This window comes from Haemaphysalis longicornis, unplaced genomic scaffold (genome assembly GCF_048455015.1).
Source record: "Haemaphysalis longicornis isolate Haplotype H1 unplaced genomic scaffold, Haemaphysalis longicornis Haplotype H1 scaffold_3, whole genome shotgun sequence".
Lineage (NCBI taxonomy): Eukaryota > Metazoa > Arthropoda > Arachnida > Ixodida > Ixodidae > Haemaphysalis > Haemaphysalis longicornis.
In genome coordinates this window covers 169,275,742-169,297,977 of record NW_027526335.1, presented here as the reverse complement: position 1 = coordinate 169,297,977, position 22,236 = coordinate 169,275,742, and the positions used below count along the sequence as shown (strand labels likewise).

General features: G+C 47.0%; 1 protein-coding gene across 4 annotated transcripts in view; it reads left to right on the top strand.

The window, feature by feature from the left end:
• The first annotated feature begins 8 nt into the window (after positions 1–8).
• Positions 9–22,236, top strand: part of LOC144175662 (transcription factor E2F3-like) — a 46,470-nt gene continuing 24,242 nt past the window's right edge. Inside the window, exons 1-4 of one of the 4 annotated variants that reach the window (XM_077704705.1) lie at positions 9–769; positions 2,386–2,500; positions 2,855–2,937; positions 20,983–21,257. In XM_077704705.1, the coding sequence (XP_077560831.1) occupies positions 551–769; positions 2,386–2,500; positions 2,855–2,937; positions 20,983–21,257 (692 nt within the window). In that variant the 5' untranslated portion in view covers positions 9–550. Of the gene's footprint in view, positions 770–972; positions 1,429–1,482; positions 2,295–2,385; positions 2,501–2,854; positions 2,938–20,982; positions 21,258–22,236 lie in introns of those variants that run through there. The other 3 variants (XM_077704708.1, XM_077704706.1, XM_077704707.1) reach the window with 3 other exon arrangements.

Genomic DNA, 22,236 nt, shown 5'->3' with positions numbered 1-22,236 from the left:
AAACGTAAACAGCGGCTGACTCGCCGGGTTTCGGGCAGCAATCTGCATCGTTCGCTCAAATAACTCAAATTTAATGCGTGAAATTGCGCTCCCGTTATTCAAGAGGGGAAAATAAACTTCAACTTTCAAATTGTGACCATTAGGTGACAAGAAAACGCGGTTTCTGACGGTTTCAGGAGCGAGATGCGGCGGACGGTGCCGCCGAACCGGCCTCAACCCTCTGGCGGGAATATTTTCGCGCGAAATACGACGAGAGCGCGCGTCTTTGTACGCGGCGCTTTTTTTGCGCGAAACGGCCGGTCGTTATACCGTCCGGATTGGACTTTTAAATCGGAGCCATCCTGTCCCTTTAAACCCTTGTTCGAGCCCCGGATCTTATCAGATCGACTCCTCAATCCATCTAGTTGCGCAATCATGGCCCAGTTTTGACCAGCGGAGCCTTTAATATTCTTTTAGCGGCGATTTTTCGAGACGGTGATGTCCGCGTAGCGGAAGCCTATTTTCTGCCGGGCGCCGGCTGCCCGCGGTGCGGTGCGGATCGCGACGAGGGATGATGATCTCGACGCGCCAGGTGGATTTCCTTCGTCCAGATATGGCCAGCGGGAGCTTCAAGACGCCCACGGCCAAGGAATCGGCTGGGTCGCGTCGCTCGCTCGTCAAGCCGGGCCAGCTGCAGGCGGGTGCCATTGTGATGGACGAGTACGGCCAGACCCCGGACCACTTCTACCTGGCCCGCAATCCGCCCAAGCCGCCCGCCGAGAGGAACCAGGTGGGTCGCCCGAAGTCCCCGCTAACCCCGTACTCGACCCGGGCTCGATTCGCGGGCCGCCGTACGCGCTCACGGAAAGGCATTCTGCCCTTTGGTTTCCTTTGTTTACAAACGACTTCCGCGATCCGGCCCGGGGGCCTTCCGCTCAGCCAACCCCCCCCCGGGGGGTTTGAGCCCCTTTAAATCGTGGCCCTTGGTCCTACGTTGTACCAGGCACTCCGCAGTGATCGGGATCAATCAGCGCGAGCTCGCATCGACTCGTTTTTTTCTCCCGAATAACCCCGGCTGTCCGGCCCGTCGGTGCGGCTTTCCGTAGCGCCAAGTGGCCGTTGGGCCCCGCCGGTGGTTTTCCACTGCGGATGCAGGAATTTTCGCTCATTCGCCTCCGAATTTGTTTTCTAGAAAGTGTTTTCGGGTTTGTGTGAGCCAAAGCGCGAGAAAGAAGACGCGCAGCCCGGAAGAACAATGCTGGCTCCGCACGGGCGGGCAGGGGCCGCGGTGTTAACGTGTCGACCCCCCCTCCTTCCCGGCCAGAAGCGTGTACGCATCGCCCCTCGCTGGTCACCTGCGCGCCTACCTGCCCTGCCTAATTGCCGCCTCGGCGGGAAAACGTGCCCCGAGCTTGCGATCGAAGCCGCGTTGGGGGCTCCGCTGGCGCAGTACGTACTGCTCCGTCTCCACTAGTCCTACGGTGTATTGTGCACGTAGCGGCAGCTGCCTCTCGCGCTGAACCGGCCCTAAAAACGCGATCTCGCCAGAATCCCTTCTCACACCTCCGTAGCTTCGATTCGAGGCTCCTCAAAGAAACGTCGCAGCTGCCTTTGCGGGCCGTCGGAAACCCCGCATGTTGTTGTCGGTGGGCGATGCGGAGGACAACGTGTCGTCGTCGTGGCGTGGACTCGCGAGACCTGTGTGCGGGACTGCGCAGTGGTGCTCGCGTGAGCCGGGTGTTCGTCTCGATCGGCCCTGGCCGGTGGATTTCGGCTGCCTGCCTGCCCGGGGGGCCGATTAAATAGCGGCGGTACGACCACGCACGCGGTCGGTCGTAGGCTTTCCCCCCGCCCGGCGACCGCGTCTTCCGATACGCTTCGGCGCCGCCGGCATTTCCCACGCTTCTCTCCTGCTGCCGACGCGGTGTTTTTCGCGGGCTCTTCTTTGCCGTACTACACATGGCCCTCACACCGGGCCCCGCGAGCCTTTTCCGGCTGCTCCTATTCCAATTTCCTCCTAATCCTACCAGTTTATTCTTCGTTCAGATAAAGGGGGTGCCGTTTCTTTTTTTTAAACTCGGTGACAAGACGATTCCGACTCTCTGAAATGTCCGCGGTGGATCCTACGTCGGTCGAGACGTGCGAAACGCCCGACGAACGGCAAGCTTTCGGTTGGTGCTGACCGAGCCGGAGATCGTCGGCGTCATGTACGTACCCGTCGTGTACGACGTAAGCAGTAAAAATCTGCTCAACTGTCAGCAACTTCAAAGAACCACGATGGTGACAATGTGCGTAAATTGGGAAATTGCTTTCAGGTACCTTGATTTACTGGTGGCTGAGGGCTTGTTTATGTGCATACCTTGCCTCAGTGGTGTCTTTCTTTTTTTTTTTTTTTTGTGGTTCCAGGTCAAGCGCAGGCTAGACATGGAGTCCCCCGAGCCGTTTGTGTTCAAGGCACCACCCGCTAAGAAAGGGCGTGTTGCGAATACGACGACGACAGCAGCAGGTCCACACAGGAAAGGTACGTTCCACTTGCTGCCATGCATTTTTTTAAACGACACTATTGCGGTAACTCCTCGAGTTTATCACCCTAAGCAGCCCCCCTTGGTCACTGGGACAACTAGGCATCGCAGTGCATGGAGGAATGGAGTGATGTTGGTGGTGGATACGAAACCGCAGAAAATGACTTCCTATTTCGTTTTGAGTCATTTTGGAGTAGCATAGGAGCCGAGTATCTGACGTATTCTTTGCGGCCACGTAGCAGGTGTTGTTGGGAAATGCTGTTGCTGTTACAGGTAAAAATAGGTTTTGACGTATGCGCGTCTAAATCTACAATTTATTCGCTTTTTTGTTTTGTTTTTGTTTTTTTACACAGGAGGTGAACGAAACCGGTACGACACTTCCCTAGGTCTGCTCACCAAGAAGTTCGTCGACCTCCTCAAAGGTGCATCAGATGGGGTAAGTCAAGTGCAGTGATGACAAAGAAAATGTCAGAAGGTTCCTTTTACTACGTTTTGTGGGCTAATGACTTTCGCTGTCTAATCTGTCAAGTTCCAAGTTTCGTGCGTGACAGGAGGAATGCCTCGACTCATGACATCTGCTCTTTCCGTTTATATGGCTGCACTGTGGTACCTTTAGTGAAGTCGTCCTCACGAACACTTTCTTAATGTGGCAAGAAGTCTTGGGAGTTTGCCTGGAAAGTCTGCTGCTTTCAGATTTATCCGTATTTATTCTGGTTATTTTTGTTTTGCGCACCAAGATTGGCTTGGCTATTTGCCTCTCTTGGTTCAGCTTCTCTGCACACAGCCGTGCGGTGTGGTGAAGTGCGACAAGCCTCGTCAAAGGGAATGGAGCAGAGTCGCATTGTAAGAGTTCGTGGTAGCACGATTACAAAAAACCGTGCAGGTAAAGGTAGTGCATATGAATCGAAGGGCAAGAAGCACAAGAGGAGATGGGAGTGGAGGAAAAGGTCAAAGGTCAAGGTAAGGCCAAAAGTAGATTTCAGGAATGAATTTGAACGGTAGGAGTCGCATGTCAGCTTGCTGAAAGACAAGTGTAGTCTTGACGGAAAGGGACAAGCTTAGCTTCGTGATGCTGAGTTAAAGGGCAAAAGGTCACGAACTTTGTGAAGTCCGTGACCTTTGTCAGCCAGTTGTTAAGGTCAAAGGGGAGCCCACAGTTGGAAAGGGCATCTGCACAAGTACAAATCTTTGGTGTGTGAAGCAGCGAATTGCCTTCGGGTGGGAAAAGAATGCACTTTAATTCAAATTAATGACAAGGAAGAAATAGAGGTATGAACGGGAAAGATCAAGGGGCAAGAATTAATTTGAGAGCAGGCCGGGAAAGCAAACCTGAAAACATCGTAGCTGTCAGGTTACCCCCCAGGTAAGGCTAAACGGTCGTTACCGGTTATATGTGGCTCAAGGGACCTGTCAGTTATGCTTTCAAGTGTTCTCTTCTGTGTGACCTTTCATGGGAAAGGACGTAAGGAAAGGTCAAGGTCGGTGGGAAAATGGAAATGACCCCTTGGCGGTGGCTATGGTGTTGCGCTGCTGAGGCCAAGGATGTGGGTTTGATCGCGGCCACGGTGGCCGCTTTTCTGATGGAGGCGAAAAGCAAAAACGCCCGTGTGTTCGAGATTTCGGCGCACGTTAAAGATCTCCAGGTGGTCAAAATTAATCCGGAGCCCTCCTTTACGGCGCGCCCCATCGCCTGTGTAGCCTCGGTGCGTTAAACTCCGGAATAACTCAATCAAGGAATGAAATGAGCTTAGATGTTGATGTGGGGAGAAGGTGTGTTATACAAATTGTCTGCAGATTGTGGAAGTGTGCTTGGTTTGGGTCTTAACGTCCACAACACTCTCGAGGGAACAGGCAAGTGCGAGAATAGGCCAGCTAAAAGAGCAGTTGTAAAAGTCTAACAATGGTCATTGTCCGACGCGTCTTGCTGGAAATGACGGTTTCTACTATGTATCAAGGAAGATGCTGTCTCGGGGAAGACGAAGGGAAATGCCGTGGCTCAAAGTACAAGGGGGAGGAGGAGGGGAGGGGGAAATGGAGGACACAGCTGCAAAGGTCAATTGTGGGAGAGCGTCGGCTGTACGAATTTGGAAGTGGCTGCAGCTGTTTTCACATTTAGTGGGAAGAGGCTAGAAGACGGCCGGCAGGGAGAGTCAATGTCAAGGACAGGGTAGCCCTACTTTCATTCAGAGGGGAGGTTTTGAGAGAATTGAGAGGAGGGGCCAATGTGACGGGAGGTTTGTCCTAGGGATGGAGAAAAGGAGGGCGGGTGGTCGAATTGTTTTGTTTACAGAGTTGCGTGAAGAGTTATTGTAAGGTGTGCATCCAGGATAGAGCTTATTCATTGCCACGGCGATCTGCCTTTGTTGGAGGAAGAGAAACCTGAACATAATGTCCAAGAGATGGGAAGTGGAGAAGGAGGGGAAAGTGAGGAGGAGTGAAAGGGGATTAAAGTTAACGAGTGCATAGAGGAGAATATTGCCTAGGACAGCTACCACCCGCACCGGGCAAAATTTAATTTGTGCATGCCGTTAATAGATGTCGCACCATCACCCCGCTACAAAGGTGGTATGTCTAACACAATCAATCCAATCAATAAAGTTGTGCTGCTGAGTACGAGGACACGGGTTTGATTCCGGTCACGGTGGCCACTTTTCTGGTAAAGGTGAAAAGCAAAAATGCCCGTGTGTACAAGATTTCGGCGCACGTTAAAGATCGGATCCCCAGGTGGTCAAAATTAATCCAGAGCCCCCCACCACCCGTGTAGCCGTCGGCGCGGTTAACCCTACAATCAACCAATCAATAAAGTTGAACATGAGGGGATGTCCAGTAGGTAAAATAGAATAAAGCTGCACATGGCAAAGGAAAGAGAAGCTTCAGTGAAACGGTGTTGTTGTGCGAAGAAAATTGCCACTCAAGGAAGAGAGATGTTGGACCCGAAAATGCGGTAAGCATGGAAGGGGGTCCATGAGTGTTGTTAAGAAAGTAGTGTTTCAGGTATACAAGGTGCGCAAAGACTTCTGTCGAGGAAACAATAAAGAGTTTGGAGCAACTTGGGAAAGGCTGGTTGTGCAATGCTGATGTACATGAAATTGATTCAGCCCTAGTCTCCACATGTGTATAAATTAGTCTAACTCCACTGCAGCAAATTTTACAAACCTGATGTTCACTGACCACAAAATGTGTTGAAAGACACTCTAAATGGGCTGTCGATGCACCTAGCAAGGGAAGCCACCTCACAGTTGGTGTCTGCTCCAAGGAGCTGATAACTGGCCTACACGCTGGCAGGTTGAGTCTGTAGATGCCTGGTTCTCTTGTTTGGAGCCTACCTTGGAGCTGACCAGCTCACACTAAGTGATTTGCGAGAAATTTCTTTGTTTTTGTTTAAAGCTTTACCGCGTGTGCCTGAGCTGTTGGTTTGTTTGCACCTTGATCAAGAAGGGGAGCAGTATGTGGTGCTGACGCTGTTACGTGAAAACTGAAATTGTCAAAAGGCATTTCGGAATGCCTTCAATAAAGTACCAAAAATACGAAGAAAGGAAAAGGAAATTAGGCAGGTAGAATTCGGTATGCCAATTCCTGCAGCAAAAAGGCTCCATCAAGTACTTGACAGCGGATTTTGATCAAGGATTTCTTGCTGCTCAAGGTGTGAAGCAAAAGGCTAGATGGAACAGGGACCGTTCAAAAAAGCTGCACGCCCTTCTCAGCCCTCCTTACATCTTTGTAGGGTTGCGAAACGAAGCTTTCTATTTCTATTCCACGGATAAAAATACAAACAGAAGCAAAATGAACCATTTTTATCTAAGTGGGTCACCATTCCAAAAACAAACAAGGAGTGAGAACTTTGTGGCCACCTGTGTTTATCTTTTCCAGCATTCAGAATGCAAATTAGTTTTGTTATGTAATGAAGCAGCTTTGGGACAAGCCCTGGTAAGTATATGTGTTATATGTGTAAGTATATAAGGCTAGTAAAGCCTTATAGAAAGTAGTACAGCTGGTACAGAAATTGGTAAAGCTTGTGTTTATGCCACTGCTTCACTGTTTGCTTTGGTGTTAAATAATTCGGTGCATGGCAAGTTGGCTGTGCGTGACGTCAGGCCAGCACAAAGTGGAGCCAAAACAGAGCTTTGTTCACCTTGAAAGAACTAGCCTTTGTAACTCACTCAGCTCCCTTCCAGTCACAAAATGCATCTTCAAGCTCGAAAAGATGCAAGAGATATTGCTAACTTTCGAATTTCACGCGGAAATGACGTATTATGGGCAGGAGCGGCACGAGATGGGCCAACACTAAAACATAGTCATCAGCATGTTAACAGTTAAACACATTAGCATAAAAGTGGTACAATAAAATAGAACAACAAGCCCCACCGCAATTATTGAGCCATCTTTTTTGGCGGTGGACTAAGTCGGTGACCACCAAATGCACAAACAAGATTCTGTTATTTCTTAGAGAAATCGCCACAAAGTGTCATTGCTAATGCCGATGGTGTCATTTTTATCGGGTGTCATTGCTGTTGGGACAAAGATGTCTTTTATATGAACCGAATTGGCATTTTGCCTTCATGGCTCCTTTAAATACAAATTCGATGCAACCAGACATCCACACACGCCTTAAATTTGGTCTTTTCTTTTTCTCTCTCTCTCTCTCTTTCTTCACATGTCATAAACAACTGCCCTTGGTGGAGAAAAGTTCTTTGTAAATAGTTTCTGCACACTGATGCACATCGCGGTTCCAAAAAGCCCTTGAATAAGCTGCTCATGCCTTTTTTGTTCCTTTTTAAGCGTTGATGATTTACATCATCAACACTGACATTCCTGTCTGTTTTTTTTTTCCCCTTTATACAGTGCCTTGCCGCTATTGGTGGCAATTTTCTCGCGGCATGCCCGAATCTCTTGGTAGTGCAGACGTGTAGAATGCCTACTTTGTGACCCAGGTTTGAAACCCAGTTTTTCTTTTTTCGTTTTTATTTACCTTCTGTACTTTTAATGGTTGTACAAGTGGGGAAATCGCAGTGTTTTTTATGATATTAGACAGTCAAAAAAGTCGAATGGATGCAGGAGGCAATACCAGACAAATATCGACATTTATTGCGCAGCTGAAGGGTATGCCTTGCCAAACATTTGGAGAGAATTTAGGTTGGCTCAACATGCCATGGAAGGAATACTGTTAGGAGTAACACTCAGGGACAGGAAACGAGCTTCCTGGATCAGGGAACAAACTCGAGTAGGTGATATTGTCACGAAGCCAAAAATGACGCCGTTGGCTTGAAGGAAAAACAAGTTGCTCCCCTAACAACTTCAAGAATAAAAGAATACAGAAGCAGCGAAGCAGCAGTCAATAAAGTGACGTGCGCAGGCGAGTGTCGGCGAATCGAATGCTGCAGCGCCTGCTCAGCTGGCATTTATCTCTCAACGCGAGTGTTTCTCGAACTGTCGAAGTGCATCCAGAACACTGTAGTTAAAGAAGATAATTCTAGGAACTAATTTCAAACTAACGTCACCAGCCTAGAATTATCTTCTTTAATCTACAGTGTTCTGGATGCAATTCGACGATTCGAGAAACACTTGCATTGAGAGATAAATGCCCGCTGAGCAGGCGCTGCGGTATTTGATTCGCCGACACTCGCCTGCGCACGTCACTTCATTGACAAACTACAGGAGTTCTCGCTGAGTTAGTCATCATGGATGCGTTGTTCACGGCACCAGTTGGATTTCTTCTGCCTTTGATTTATCCGGCAGTAGTCCAAACTCCGGCTTTAGGCCGTGCTGTTGGCGGCTGGCACGAGTTGGGCTTGGTTGACGGCTAAGAAGAGGGTTTAGGGTTCATGTACTGCGCACCTCCACCAGATGTCACGAAGCCAAACCAAAATAATTCTAGGATGGTAACGTTTGTCCGATCCACTCTCCCTATCAAAGGAGATAACACGTGCGACATAAAAAATGGAACGTGCGCTTCACTTGGCCTATGGATGACACAGATAACACAGCCCGGCGCAGCCGGTAAGCAAAAACAAAACATACACAAACCAAATGCATGGTTCGTAGCAATATCGTAGTTCAAGTAAAGAAAAAGAAGCGGACTTGGCCTGGCCATGCAGTGAAACGAACGGACAACCGGTGGACAATAAGGGTAACAGAGTGGATACCAAGAGATACGTCTAGAAGGGGAAGGCCATTAACCAGATGAAGGGATGAAATACAGAACTAGGGGGGTAAACTGTGGGAGCGGAGCGGTTGGAGGTCAATGGGAGAGGCGTCTCCCCTGCAGTGGATCTGAGTAGGATTGTGATGATGGTGATTGGGATGATGATGATGATTCATTGGCCTGTGAAGATGGCTCTTTGAAAGTCTGCCAGAAGAGCCACTTTGTGCTTCTGGCAAATCTTCTTTAGTAACATTGATAATTTGCTCAGTGCTGATTGCAAGCTAAATTAGCACTAGTGATGTTGCAAGTGTGGAAGCCTAACAAGCTGTACTTGTAGAGTCGTGGCTAATTTGCAAGAAAGAGAAGCACCTACCAGGTGATCGAGGGGGCAGGGATTGTTGTTTTGTCACATCAACGAGAAGTAAAATGAATGACATAAACAGAAGCTCATAGCAGAGGTAGAGAGGACAGTTGTTTGTCCAGAGCTTTGCACACAGTTGTTCGAGTTCACTGCAGCTGTCTTTGTTTCTCCGCTGGCATTCTTCCCAAAGTATAAAACGAAACTTCTCTTTATTGCCAGCTGCACTGAACAATGGTTCCGCAGGACAGTGTAGTACAATACGCAGATGGGAATCCCTAATGCCAAGGCCAGAAGTAAAATGAATGATGTGCAGTTGGGAACAGGAGTTTGTCGACAGGCAGGTGGGCTGTGTAATGTGGAGAAGGCATCTTCAAGTGTGCTGGAACAGGTGTCTCTGACGTGCTTTGTCTTAGTAGAGAAAGGCTGGAGCACAAATCACCTGGCCTTCGAAGGCCACGAGCAAATGAAAACTTTGTCAGTGAATTTGATTGGTAACCACTACAAGAGCCAAAAGTGGCCGTGCAAAGCTTTAAAAAAGATATCGTGCTACCAAGTCACACCAGTGTACTGTCTTCGGAAAAGTTTTGCGACTGAACCTGTTTGTTTTTGTTTTATTTTTTTACAAATACTCAATTCCTAAGACATTGCAAGACAAGAATAAAAAAATAAATGACAGTGGAGGGAAGCTATCTATCGAGCTTTCAGCATTGAGCCAGACCAGGGACCCATAAAGGTGATTGTTGCAATTTTACTATTCATAAGGAAAATACCAGACAGTCTTGTCTTTGTACTTGGGTATTAATGAATTTTTAACCGCTCGGCCTTTTTTTTACAAGTGATAAAACAATATGAAATGAAAGGACTCTATGACTGCAGTGCCCATTTGAGCTGCCTTATGCAAAAAGGCAACATGTGCAGGCGAGGCCGTTACAGAACAGTCAATCATAGTGGTGGAAAGTTAACGTGACATCTCCTTTTCTTTTTTTCAGGATATTCTGTCTGAGCTAAGCTGTGTGTTTGATAGAATGATGAGACAACTGCAGCATACGCAGACAGGGCCGTTTTATGAGGCTAGGTTACATTTCAGCTCACGTGCTCATCGGCATGCTAACTCTGCTTGACAACTCTGCTTGACTAAGTCGTTTGGCCCCCCTTTCTTCCACCCCTTAAAATCTTCTACCACTTTATTTAAAAGTAAGTAATGAATAAAAGCAGTCTAAGTGTGCAGCCTTGCAGTACACCGAATCTTCCACCACTTTATTTAAAAGTAAGTAATGAATAAAAGCAGTCTAAGTGCACAGCCTTGCAGTACACCAAATCTTCCACCACTTTATTTAAAAGTAAGTAACGAATAAAAGCCGTCTAAGTGCACAGCCTTGCAGTACACCAAATCTTCCACCACTTTATTTAAAAGTAAGTAATGAATTAAAGCAGTCTAAGTGCGCAGCCTTGCAGTACACCGCATCTTCCACCTGAATAAAAGCAGTCTAAGTGCACCGCCTTGCAGCACACCGAATGTTATTTCAACTGGCGGTGACTGCAAGTGGCTAAATACAACAATTTTGGGACATAGCCACAGATGATATTTGACCTGATCGAGCTTTTTGCTACTAACGCTACGTAACTTTTTTAAGAGGTGTAACAAGTTAAGTTTCTTGAGCATTTGATAAAGACAAAAATGTATAAAGTAAGGGAAATAATTTTAATATGGCCCCAAAAGCATTGAAAATAGGAAGGTAATGACCTTCAGTGCCGCAACCACTCATTTCGCAACTGTGTGGGCATCGCGTGATGAGGTCAGCTGTTTCGTTAAAAGCACAAAAACGTACAAACGCAAATATTTCTACACATTGTTCCGGTTAACTTTGTTACTGAAAACAACACTTCCTGGTCAAAAATGTTTTCAGCGTTGCTTGTCCAAGTACCAATGCACAAGCGCCACTAGCTACCTCTGTACAGATGTTCCAACATTTATTCAAACGGCAGTGCTCGTTCCAGCTCATGCTGATAAAAATCTTAATATTTCCATCAGCAACAGAATTCGCCTATTGAACGAATCAAATCATGTCAAATCAGTTTTCCTTTCTTTTACAAAACAATGCTGCAACCGCACAAAGAGCCATTGTTATAAACTACCTGTCATCGACATCACTGCTATCCGATCAAAAATGTGTGCTTGATACATCTTCTCAGGTTTCCTTTTATGTGCGTTATAGTATTTGACTGTGACATTTCTTGTAACTTTGTCAAGGATAAAGCACGAGCTCAGCCACGGAGCGGAATTCAATTACTCGAACGCATTGCTCACTCCGATGCGAGGATGAGGTGTCAGAGCAGATGAACCGGCCACAGCTTGTTCAGAAAAGCCTTCTCGTGTTTAATTAATAGTTTATCATCCAAATAAGGCCCACCCTGGAAAGATGGAAAGATGTCTATGCCCCTGTTTCATTATCCAGGCTCCAGCACAGTGCCGACTCTTGCTGGAACGAATAAGAAGCTGCAAGCTCTGGCCCAACCACATTTTCCAGGCACCGTGACCGTGCTTTAAAGGAGCACTGACACGAAAATTTTATGTTACACTTTTATTGCTTTTATCGATGCTTAATGGCCTGGCGAACCTGAAACAGCACTTCAAATACTGCAGCGCGCGATAGTTAATTACACTGAACGGTCTGAAAATCGTTTGTTTCAAATTCCCGCGCTTTCATCCCGAACGGCGCATATGACAGACTCCCTGCCTGACCTCATCCCTGCCTGACCTCACCGCTTTGTGCGGACGTCACCGGCGCCCGCTTGAGAGGGTGTTGCGCCCGCTCGCCGCTCATGGGGCCGCGCGCATGAAGTGACGTCACGAGCTTTTGACGAGCGCTGCCGCGTCACTTCTTTTGGCTCTCCCTGGATGATGTCACGCTGATGTCCATTTGCTGAGTGCCGCTCCGCGCGCTGCTCCGTCGGCGCGATAAATGAGATCCAATTAAACTATGTTCTTCGCGTCGCAGGCCACTTATATTTAACCTAGGGTATTCTGTTGAGTGAAGGAAGCGAACTGTGCAATAATATTAACGCCGAAAATTGGTGTCAGTGCTCCTTTAAGGGGGGACACTGGTCTTGAGGACATTTTTGTTATTTTTTAACCTATGTGCTTGAGATTTACACATTGAGTGTATTTCAACACCCTGAGCACAAATATGCAGTCAGTTTTCATCTATGGGGTGTAAGTTTACAGTTGTGCAACATGTTATGTCACTCCGTTTCGGGCAATTTTTTCATTATGTACCTATGAAATACTCAAATAGCTTTCATCCCTTTGTGCTCTAGAAGGACCAGGGAGTGCAACTATACCACTGCAGTAATTTTAACATGGTTTCTGCAAACGCTGTAAAATTCGCAAATGTCGAGTCATCAATTTACAATGTTTTTGTAAAACTAACTGCATAAAATCTTGTGCCAGCAAAAGGAAATTCTGTACTTTTGTGGTTTTATGGCACTGTTCAGTTCATAAGCTTTCAAATGCAGCAAAAATGATGTAAATCGAACCAGTACCTACATCCCAAGATATTGTACCCGACAGCTGACCATGTGGGAAAAAAATTGGTTCTGAGAAAACAGGGCACGAAGTTTGCAAACTTAGGCAAAAATGGTCATTTAGGCGACTTCATAGGGCGACAGCTTTGTGAATACTTATGATACAGCTATGATATTTTGCAGGTACATTCTTTGGAACCTGTAGACTGCAAATATAATTAATACAGAAAATTGATTTTTTGGGAAATTTTCGGCCCTCAAGACCAGTGTTCCCCTTTAAAGTCCGCTAAGGAAGCGTACAGCATTATTGGCTCACTTGAACAAAGATTTCACGGGCGAAACAAAAATGCACCACTGAAGCCGTTTGTCGCAGAAGAGAAAGGGCAACACATATCGAAGAATGAATCTAGAAATATAAACACGATGAAAGGAGAGCCACACCCGCCGCAGTGGCTAAGGCGTTGCGCTGCTGAGCACGAGGTCGCGGGTTCGATTCCCGGCCGCGGCGGCCGCTTTTCTGATAGAGGCGAAAAGCAAAAACACCCGTGTGTACGAGATTTCGGCGCACGTTAAAGATCCCCAGGGGGTCAAAATTAATCCGGAGCCCTCCACTACGGCGCGCCTCATCGCCTGCGTTGCGTTGGCGCGTTAAACCCCCACAATCAATCAATCAAAGGAGAGCCACGGAAGGGAGCTTGATAAGGCGTGAAAGCAATGACTCCAGGAATATCCCTGGGTATTCCAACAATAGGTCATCGACCCCGAGAACCTTCAAGCATGGCTACACCATACCCTCTGTGGAAAATGGATCAGCTGAGTTGTGGCTCGATATGAGCCAGGCAACTGCATGCTTCACCCAAAACTGAAGATGCCGTGATACTGGAAATGCCACAACAGCAACAGGAGGCAGGCCTGAAAGAATCACTGCAACCTATGCCGGCTGCATCACCACCAGAAGAAAACACCCTCGATGACGAACTAGCTTTGGACCAGCTAGGTCTATATAGCTGGAGTGCTTGTATACTGACACACAGTGTCAGTATACAATGACATGGGTTCAGCTTAAATTGAGGACGACTGAGGAAGCAGTGGAACGGAAGATGATACGTGTAACGTTCAGGGACAAGGAGAGAGCGGAGTGAGTCAGGGAACAAATGCGTGTTAAGGACATATTAGTAGAAATTAACAAGAAATGGACGTGGGCAGGGCATGAAATGCGAAGGCAAGATAACCGTTGGTCATTAAGGGTAATGAAGTGGGTCCCCAGAGAAGGCACTGAGCGTGGCAGGGGGCGGCAGAAGGTTAGGTGGGCAGATGAGATCAAGAAGTTTGCGGGGATAAATAGGTCGCAGTTAGCACAGGACCGGGGTAATTGAACATCTATGGGAGAGGCCTTTGTCCTGCATTGGGCGTAGGTAGGCTGATGATGATAATACGATGACAAGATATCCTGCGGGCTGTATGCAGAATAACTTTCACAAAAGAAAATGCAATGATGATGATGATGAGCTATGTGGAAAAGTAAAAAAAAACTGCACCGGACGGTGCAGTGTCATCACTAAGAAGCATAGTATGCCCATGTTTCGGAGGAAGCAAAAGTGCAGCCACTACCGCCACACGAGGGCCTGACGAGGGCCTGACACGAGGGCCTGCAGCACTACCGCCACACGAGGGCCTGACTGCTAAAAACACTGCCCAAACGCGCTCTATGTTAAAAGCACAGACCACTCAACGGCGATCAAACACCTTCACATCAGCCCAAGGGCTACTGCAAACGGCTGCTCATCTCCAGGAAAAAGATCGAAAAAAGGTACTGCTGTGGTCATGACGACGTCAAGGCACTAAACGGTCAGGGAAATGTGGAGGAATAAATGGTGCTACAGCATTTCACAAAGCACAAGGCGTGAATATCCGAGGTTGAAATGGGATTGTCAAGCACAAACACTAGACTTTGACACAACAACAATCTCTCAAGTCAGCGGGCATGCGACGCTATGTGGGAAAGTGTACCTATAGGTTACCACCTGACATAGTCGCTGTGAAGAAACACAGGGCCAAGGTCAAAAGAAAAGGAGGACGGATGACTTGAGACACCCTGTGGACACAAATGGAAGACTGCCTAAAATTCATCACCCCATGCTTCAGAAACAGAAAATTGACTGCAATCATTGTCCAGGATTGCTGCCAGTTAAGAGCTAAGATTTGCTGAGTGTCTTCATGGGCTAAGGTCATACCGCTTGGGCAAACTTTTCTCGGGTGGGATGTAGGGACTTTCAATGAGGCCAAAAATGAAACACTCAACAGATTAGCAGAAGCACATAGATGGATGAAGCAGATGGCCAGTGGAGGCATCAAGATGGCTATTCACAACATGGTTCTCTGTACATAATGGAGATATATTGGCTTTTCACTGATGACAGCCTCCACCTTTACCCTTTGTGGATGTTCTTCCACTACATATTTCGGAAGTGCTGCGTATGCAATGAAGGCATTGTACATCGTAGCAAAGTGTGATATTAGTTCAAGGCATGTACTTACATTCATACTTCGTCGGGGCACCAAGTCTACAGCTGTGAGGTCTGACACCAGTTTAGACCGCTTCCTAAAATAAAAATAAAGCAGTGCAGTCTTAAAGTTGCTTTGACAGCTACAATGACACCAGCTCCTGTTGTGCTGCAGTGACCTTGCTAGCCAGTGTTTGTTCGCAGTTCTCATTATAAAGGTCCTGAGAAAAACTTGGAGCTGTTTGAGTGTGTTGTGGTGTTAAATTAGTGGTGCAATTAACTTCAGCTTGTCTTGTTCTATTTTAAAGACTCCCCCTTGTTGATGTACTTGTCGACGTTGAATGAAAGATCCGAGACAAAATCATCACTGGTGGCACATTTGCGTATGGTACAGCTGTCCAGGAAATTACATGGATGTCTCTATGTGACCATGTCTTTGAAAGACAGCCAGCTATGATGTTTAGTGCCATGCTGCCAAAGAATGCAAAGATGTTTGATTTTGAGGCCCAGTAGTTACGGGTGCAGCTGGGCCTTGTATGGAAACAACCAGAGATTCTGCTGTAGACGTGAAGGCTGGAGCTTACCCAAGGCCCTGTAGTGTTCATTTCAGAAATCGCAGGGCGTTTCCTCTGGCGCCAACGCCAGCAGGCTCAAAGACAAAAAGCTTTGTTTCTGAATGCAAAGTGTAGATTAGGGACTGTCCCCGGGGCTGATTCACAATGTGTCTGAGGCAGTGGCCGAGTCCAGTTAATCGTGCGCAAAATGATTTGCTGCGTAAGTGACAAAATGACAATCGGCTGAAATGGCGCATGCATTTGTTCAGCTGGAGATCGTCTGGTAACATATAGTGGAAGGCCAATTTTTGCATATCCTCTGCATGCCTGTATACTTGACCAGCTCTCCTGCAATGTCATTCATGGTGTGGATTCGTAAAGAGTGGCAGTGCCATTCTTAATCTCACCTGTTCTGCTGAACACGGCATCAAGTTGAACAAGGGCCTGAAATGAAGGGAAGAATTTTACCCCCTAGGGTCTGGGGCTGTCTGCGTCTCCTGTCATCGTCGTAATCGTCTCGTGTAGTCACGGTACTAAAGCACCGGGAAAATCGTTAACACCTCGCGCTAGAACGTAACGCGTGCTAAAAAACACCGGGACACTCGTTTACGCCTCATGCTACAGAGCTTCGTGCTTCAAAGACAAGAGACTTTTACAGCAAAGCTGTATACCTGTACCCCCCAACAGTCTCATCTCCATTGTCAAAAACGCCAAGGCGCCAAGAATACACTTATACACTGCATGCTTCTCCCCTCCCCAGGTGTCACGTTAGTGGAGATGGCCCGGGATATATATATATTTTTTTATCAGTTTGTTCAAGTTCACTACTGTCATCAGTTTCGCGAAATGTGACGCCTTGAAGGGAATTATCAAAATCGGGGAGACCTGTGCCGCTAGTGCATCATGTGGCCTCCAAGGGTGGAGAGATGTATATAGCAGTGTATACAGCTCTGACTGCAAAGTACCAGCAACTGAGCCTTCCAACAGACCTTGGGTTGACCTGCTCATGCTTGTTGAGAAGAGAGATAACGTTTAACAGTTTAGCGTCAAGTATTGCCAACAGAACAAGGTTACAAACAAACACTTGAAAGGCGAACCATTCAAGGGAATATGCGATCATCATCTACAGTGGTGACTGCTAAACTTAAAAGACCCCTCAGGCCAGCTGGGGCGATGGATCCCGTGGTTGCAGGAATTTAAGATTACGGTTGTCTTCAAAATGCTTGTTGAGAATAGAGATAACATTTAACAGTTTAGCGTCAAGTATTGCCAACAGAACAAAGTTACAAGCACACACTTGAAAGGCAGACTATTCAAGGGAATAGGCTATCATCATCGACAGTGGTGGCTACTAAACTTGAAAGACCCCTAAGGCCAGCTTGGGCGATGGATGCCGTGGTTGCAGGAATTTAAGATTACGGTTGTCTTCAAGTGGAGTAGGAAGCACTCAGATGGTAATTGACTGGTTAACCCTTCTCCACTAGTCTCTGACGGAGATGTTGCATTTTTGTCATCATGACGTTGCCTGACATAGCCTGACAGTGGCAGGCGGATTTTGATTTATTTGGCATGATCCCATGTCTTGAAGAACGAATCACCATTCCCAGGGCTTTCAAATGCGGCCTTTTTGCATTTTTTCCTCAAAAGCTGTCTTAGTTGAGGGAACCTTTGAAGTGATGAGAACAAACTATCATTTCATCACTCCTGTCAACCTACTGGACAGAATCCTAGAAACGGCGTGCCAGATGATAGCGAAGTGTTACAGGTTCTGCCGTGTGACCCCCGTCACAGGTTGTGCACAGAGCTGCTGCAACTGTCAACACAGCAAACACCATCGCCAAAGCCTGTTGTCACAAAGGTCTTTCCAGCGAGTATGAGTGAATCTCCTACAGCCTTGCTCTTGTTCAAGGTCCCAGAACAAGTGGGTAACTGTAGCCAGAGACTACAGCACACGCTACTCCGAAACAACTGCTCTTCTAAAGGGAACTCTGCAAGAAGTCACTAAACTCTTTGTCCACCAAGTTATGCTGCGACATAAGGAACCAGAACTGGTTATCGCGAACTATGGAGTGACTTTAACGATGGAGCAGATGCTAGGGGTCTTAATTAAGCTGCAACAACACAGAACAAATAAACTAGCCTCTAACCCTTCAGGAATGCTCTTGCTGATGGGCTTGTTGATGCTGAATGTAAGACCTGAGACGAAAGCATCTCTCGTGTAACATTTGCATATGGTACAGCTATCCAGGAAACTACATGAATGTCTATGCGAGCTTGTCTATGTAAAACGGCCTACTGCAATGCTTAGTGCTGTGCTGTAACTCGTCAAAGATGAGTGCATCAACACTTATGTGCAACATTTGGAGGAGGCCTGCCAGCTTGCTTGCGCCTGCACATGGACGCACTGCAGCTGCTAGACGTTGGACACTGCAACCTCGGCGCCGAGTATCTTCCAAGAAATGGAGCATGCATTAGAACCCCAATCCTATGACGTGACTTCAAGGAGCCATGAAGAGAAAATACAACTTCGTTTAATTTGAAAGAACTAGGATTCAGTATCTCACTCAGCTCCATTACAGCCACAAAAGATGTTTTTTAACGAAAAAAAAAGCAAGAAGTATTCAAAAACTTTCAAATTTTGCGCCACAGTGACGTGTTATGAGCAAGAATTATGTCATACGGGCCAACAATAAAACATAATTTTCAGTGCGTTAACTGCACGTTAGCATTCAAGTGATCCAGTCAACTGGAACTAGAGGCCCCATTACAGACGTACAGTCATGTGTCATCGCGACAGGTCAGTTAGGCGGCCGCTAATTGCACAAACAAGGTTCCGTGACGTCACAGAAAAGTTGAGGGAAATTGGCTAGGGGGTCGCGACTGCTTCACACGTTTTTTTTTTAATATCTCCGTTATTTGTTCGAAGATTGCGATGATATTGGTATCATTGTTATCGGGACTAAGCAGTCTTTCTAATAAACCCAACTTGTATTTTGTCTTCATGGCTCCTTTCAGTAAGAAGGTCCTGCCATGGTATTTCAGCCCATACAGAATTCAATGGGTTGTTTCGGTGGTTGTCCAAGATGATGACTACAGGACACCGCGATAGTGGGCCCTGTCGAAAACTGTACCTCAAGCTGTACTGGACTAAGTAACAGACTTCGTTTCATTCTTTCGGCAATTTTCTTCTAGCGTTGGTGCAATGCACCATTACAGGGGGGTACTGCTGCAAAGTATATTCTGTTGGTAGTGTCTTTGCATTCTGCTTTCACCGTCTGTTTTCCTGTGTTCTTGCTGGCATAAGTTTTGACCTGGCTAGTTTGTTTCGTAGGGAAAAGAATGCAACACTGCCATCACTCATCTAAGTCACTCTGACCTGATTGGCAGTGCCTTCAACCCAATTGTATCTTCCTAACAAAGGCTGCGCTCTAGCATAAAATAAGCTCACATAGACCAAATGCAGGGTTCGATTCCCCAACTCGTCTGTGGAAGTCATTTAGTTTGACCAGGTCTTTGTAGGTGTTTATTTTGGAGCACTGGTTGGTTTCAATAAACTCTTCATCAATTGCTGAAACCCTGTGTCATCTAAGGCTGTGATGGTATCTGCAGAAAACAACTGCCGTTACCCTCTTTTGCAACTCGGCGGCAACAAAGCAGCCTAGGGGCTTCTGTGGATCATTTCATGCTGCAGACACGCTCTGTATCAGATGGGCATTGGGTATCGGGGACATGGTCGATCGAGCAGGATTTGTTGTTCATGTAAGAGCAGGAGGCAGTTACTGGCACACCTCATAGAGTGCAGAGCTCTTTACAAAGGAGTGCTTGTGGGCCAGGTGTTTGTGGGATTTTAACTGTCTGAGGAGTAAACAACCTTAGAAAGTAGTTCACTTTGAAATAAACCTTGTAACCTAAGGATGGCAGCTAAGGACTAGAACGTTTGACAATGCGAGGAACTGCCACAGCGTTGCACAAGATTGACACAGAACACAAGTAACAAAAATAAATGCTACATTAAACCATACAGTAAGACGACTGGCCTTTGAACACCGACAAGACTGCACTGCAGGGAATAACGTTCCCTCTGTGAGCTGTGCAAGGAAGTGAGTTTTTGGGTTGATTTGGCAATGGTGCACATTGACTTGGGCAAGTTCAGTTTGCTAGGTTTGGTGGATGTCATTTGTTCTACATCTACTAAACCTCTGTGAAAGGCCATGGCATGAAATGACAAAGTATAAAGTTTCAACTAAGCTACCATGGGTTCTACATTTCAGCTTTCTAAAGCAAATTTGCACTGACATCTGAGGCAAGGCTTTCTCCAGGCTGCAGTGAGAATAATATGGGACCTGTTGCCATTCAAATGTCCCAGAGATCCTGGTGAAAAAAACATTAGAGGCAGAATTCAGCTCTGATGATTATCTTTAAATGTGAAGGATTCTTTGACTTGGAAAAATTATGCACTAATAAGTCAGACACCAACTGATAATGATCCCTGGATGCTTACAGGAAAGAGATCCTGTAGTGAGAGTTGTTTGATATGGTTGTTGCGGCACTTGGCTCTTGAACTCATATATGCCACCTCTCGGTGCACTGTGTTGTCTGCTAGCCAGGTTTATAAAAGGCCAAGGCAAGCGTCTCTGTCCATTTTCTTGTTCTTCTTGATCTTTTATTCAGCTGTATTAGAGAGCAAGGAAGCGTTCTCAGAAGCCTTTGTACAGAATCAAGGTCCCTTGTCTACTTCTTTGAAGTGATCCGTGCAATGCTGCCAAAACTGATGTTCACTAGTGTGGCATTACTGTAACTAAAACATGCCTCTGCAACTGGTCAACCTAAACCCGTTTGACATTTGAACGAGGAAAATGGCACTGACAGGGATGAAGGGAGGGTTGCACACACAGGGAGAGAGCTGTTTCTTCACGCTTGTCTTCACCAGTGCTATTTTCCTCGTAAAAATTGGCAAACAACCCCAAACTATCACTCCTCTATGGTCTCCCGGTAACCCAAAACATCCACCATAACTTTTAGACCTAAACCCACGTGAAAACTTGTATGGCATTCCCATAACCCAAAAGACCTCCCGCCTTTGCAAGTGGTGTACCTGAACCCATATAATAACCCGTATGACATTCCTGTAACCAAAATGTCCGCCGCAGGTGATGGACCTGAACCCATATGCATGCCCGTAACCCAAAACGGACCCTGCAGTAGTGGACCTGAACCCATACGGCATCTCCATAACCCAAAATGTTACGTCCACCATAAGTGGTGGACCCATACAGTAACCCGTATGGCATTCCTGTAACCCAAACGTCCACTCTTTAAATGGGCGACCTGAACCCATACGGTAACCCGTAAGGCATCTCTGTAACCCGTGAGAACTGTCCCCTGCCCCTCGCAGGTGGTGGACCTGAACCGTGCATCGGAGGAGCTCGGGGTGCAGAAGCGGCGCATCTACGACATCACCAACGTGCTCGAGGGGGTGGGCCTCATCGAGAAGAAGTCCAAGAACAACATTCGGTGGCGCGAGGGCGGCCGGGGGGCCTGCCTGCGCTCCACCCAGGAGGCCCTGCAGCGGGAGGTGGACCAGTGTGCCGCCCTCGAGGACGAGCTCGACCATCTGCTCGCGGGGGCCGCCCTCGACCTCCGCGCCATCACTGAACATGCCGACCGAAGATATCCTTTTTTTGGCCTCTGCTTCTCCCTCTGTTGGTGTCATCGCACTCTGAATGGCGGTCACACCCGCTGGGTTTGTTGCCTTGGGGTTTCTTTTTTTTTTTTTTTTACATCATGTCACTTGCTGGGTTCCCTACTTTTTCCCACGCTTTTCGTTCCTTGGTGGCCATCTTGTTTAATTTGCCTTCCTCTCTGCGCAAGGCATGGCCTAGATGGCTCTTCCTCCTAGTATGAGCCAGAATTGTGCCCACATGGCTGTCTTGCTAACCTACAAAGCGCGCTTCCTCTTGTTTCAACAGGTAAAACAAACATGACCTGTACTAGTTTCGTTGAGACCCGCCCAGTATACTGAGGCGTGGCTAAAAAGAAGGACAATCTTGAAGCTAAGGCAGGCTTGGAGTACCATCAAAACTAAGTCTTCTAAAGTATACTTTGTACGCGTCTTGGTTTCTTCTGCATAAGTTAGCACATGGTGCACTTTTCTCTTTGCAAGTGTTCGCATTTAGCGGAGGAATCTTAGTCCTTCAGGAGCTGTCCTTGAACGTTCCACTTCCTTCACTAAATCTTAGACAGTTCCTGTCATCCACAGTGGCAGCTTAAAGGCTGCAACATTATGCGCCCTATAGATTAGACCTCCGCTCCTGAATCTGGCTCATAGCAGTTTAGTTTTCATAGCATAACCAGCCCTGCATTACTGGTGCCAAAGTTTGATGTTTAAAAGAACTCGCATGGTTCGTTTCATGATAATGCCAGGACGGCTTCGCTGAGTTATGGGCATCAAGCGTTGCTCGGAACCATTTTTAAATTGATATTGTTACCACAGTTCTTGGAGGGGCAAGCATTGGCAGCTTATCTGTTGCGGGACGTCAAACTGGCTTTGGGAAGTGAGTGACAGAAAAACGTCCAATTTAGAATGGTTGGTTCCTGGGGGAAAAACCAACAAGCCTTGTATGGCAAAAATAACAAGAGGTATAACCCT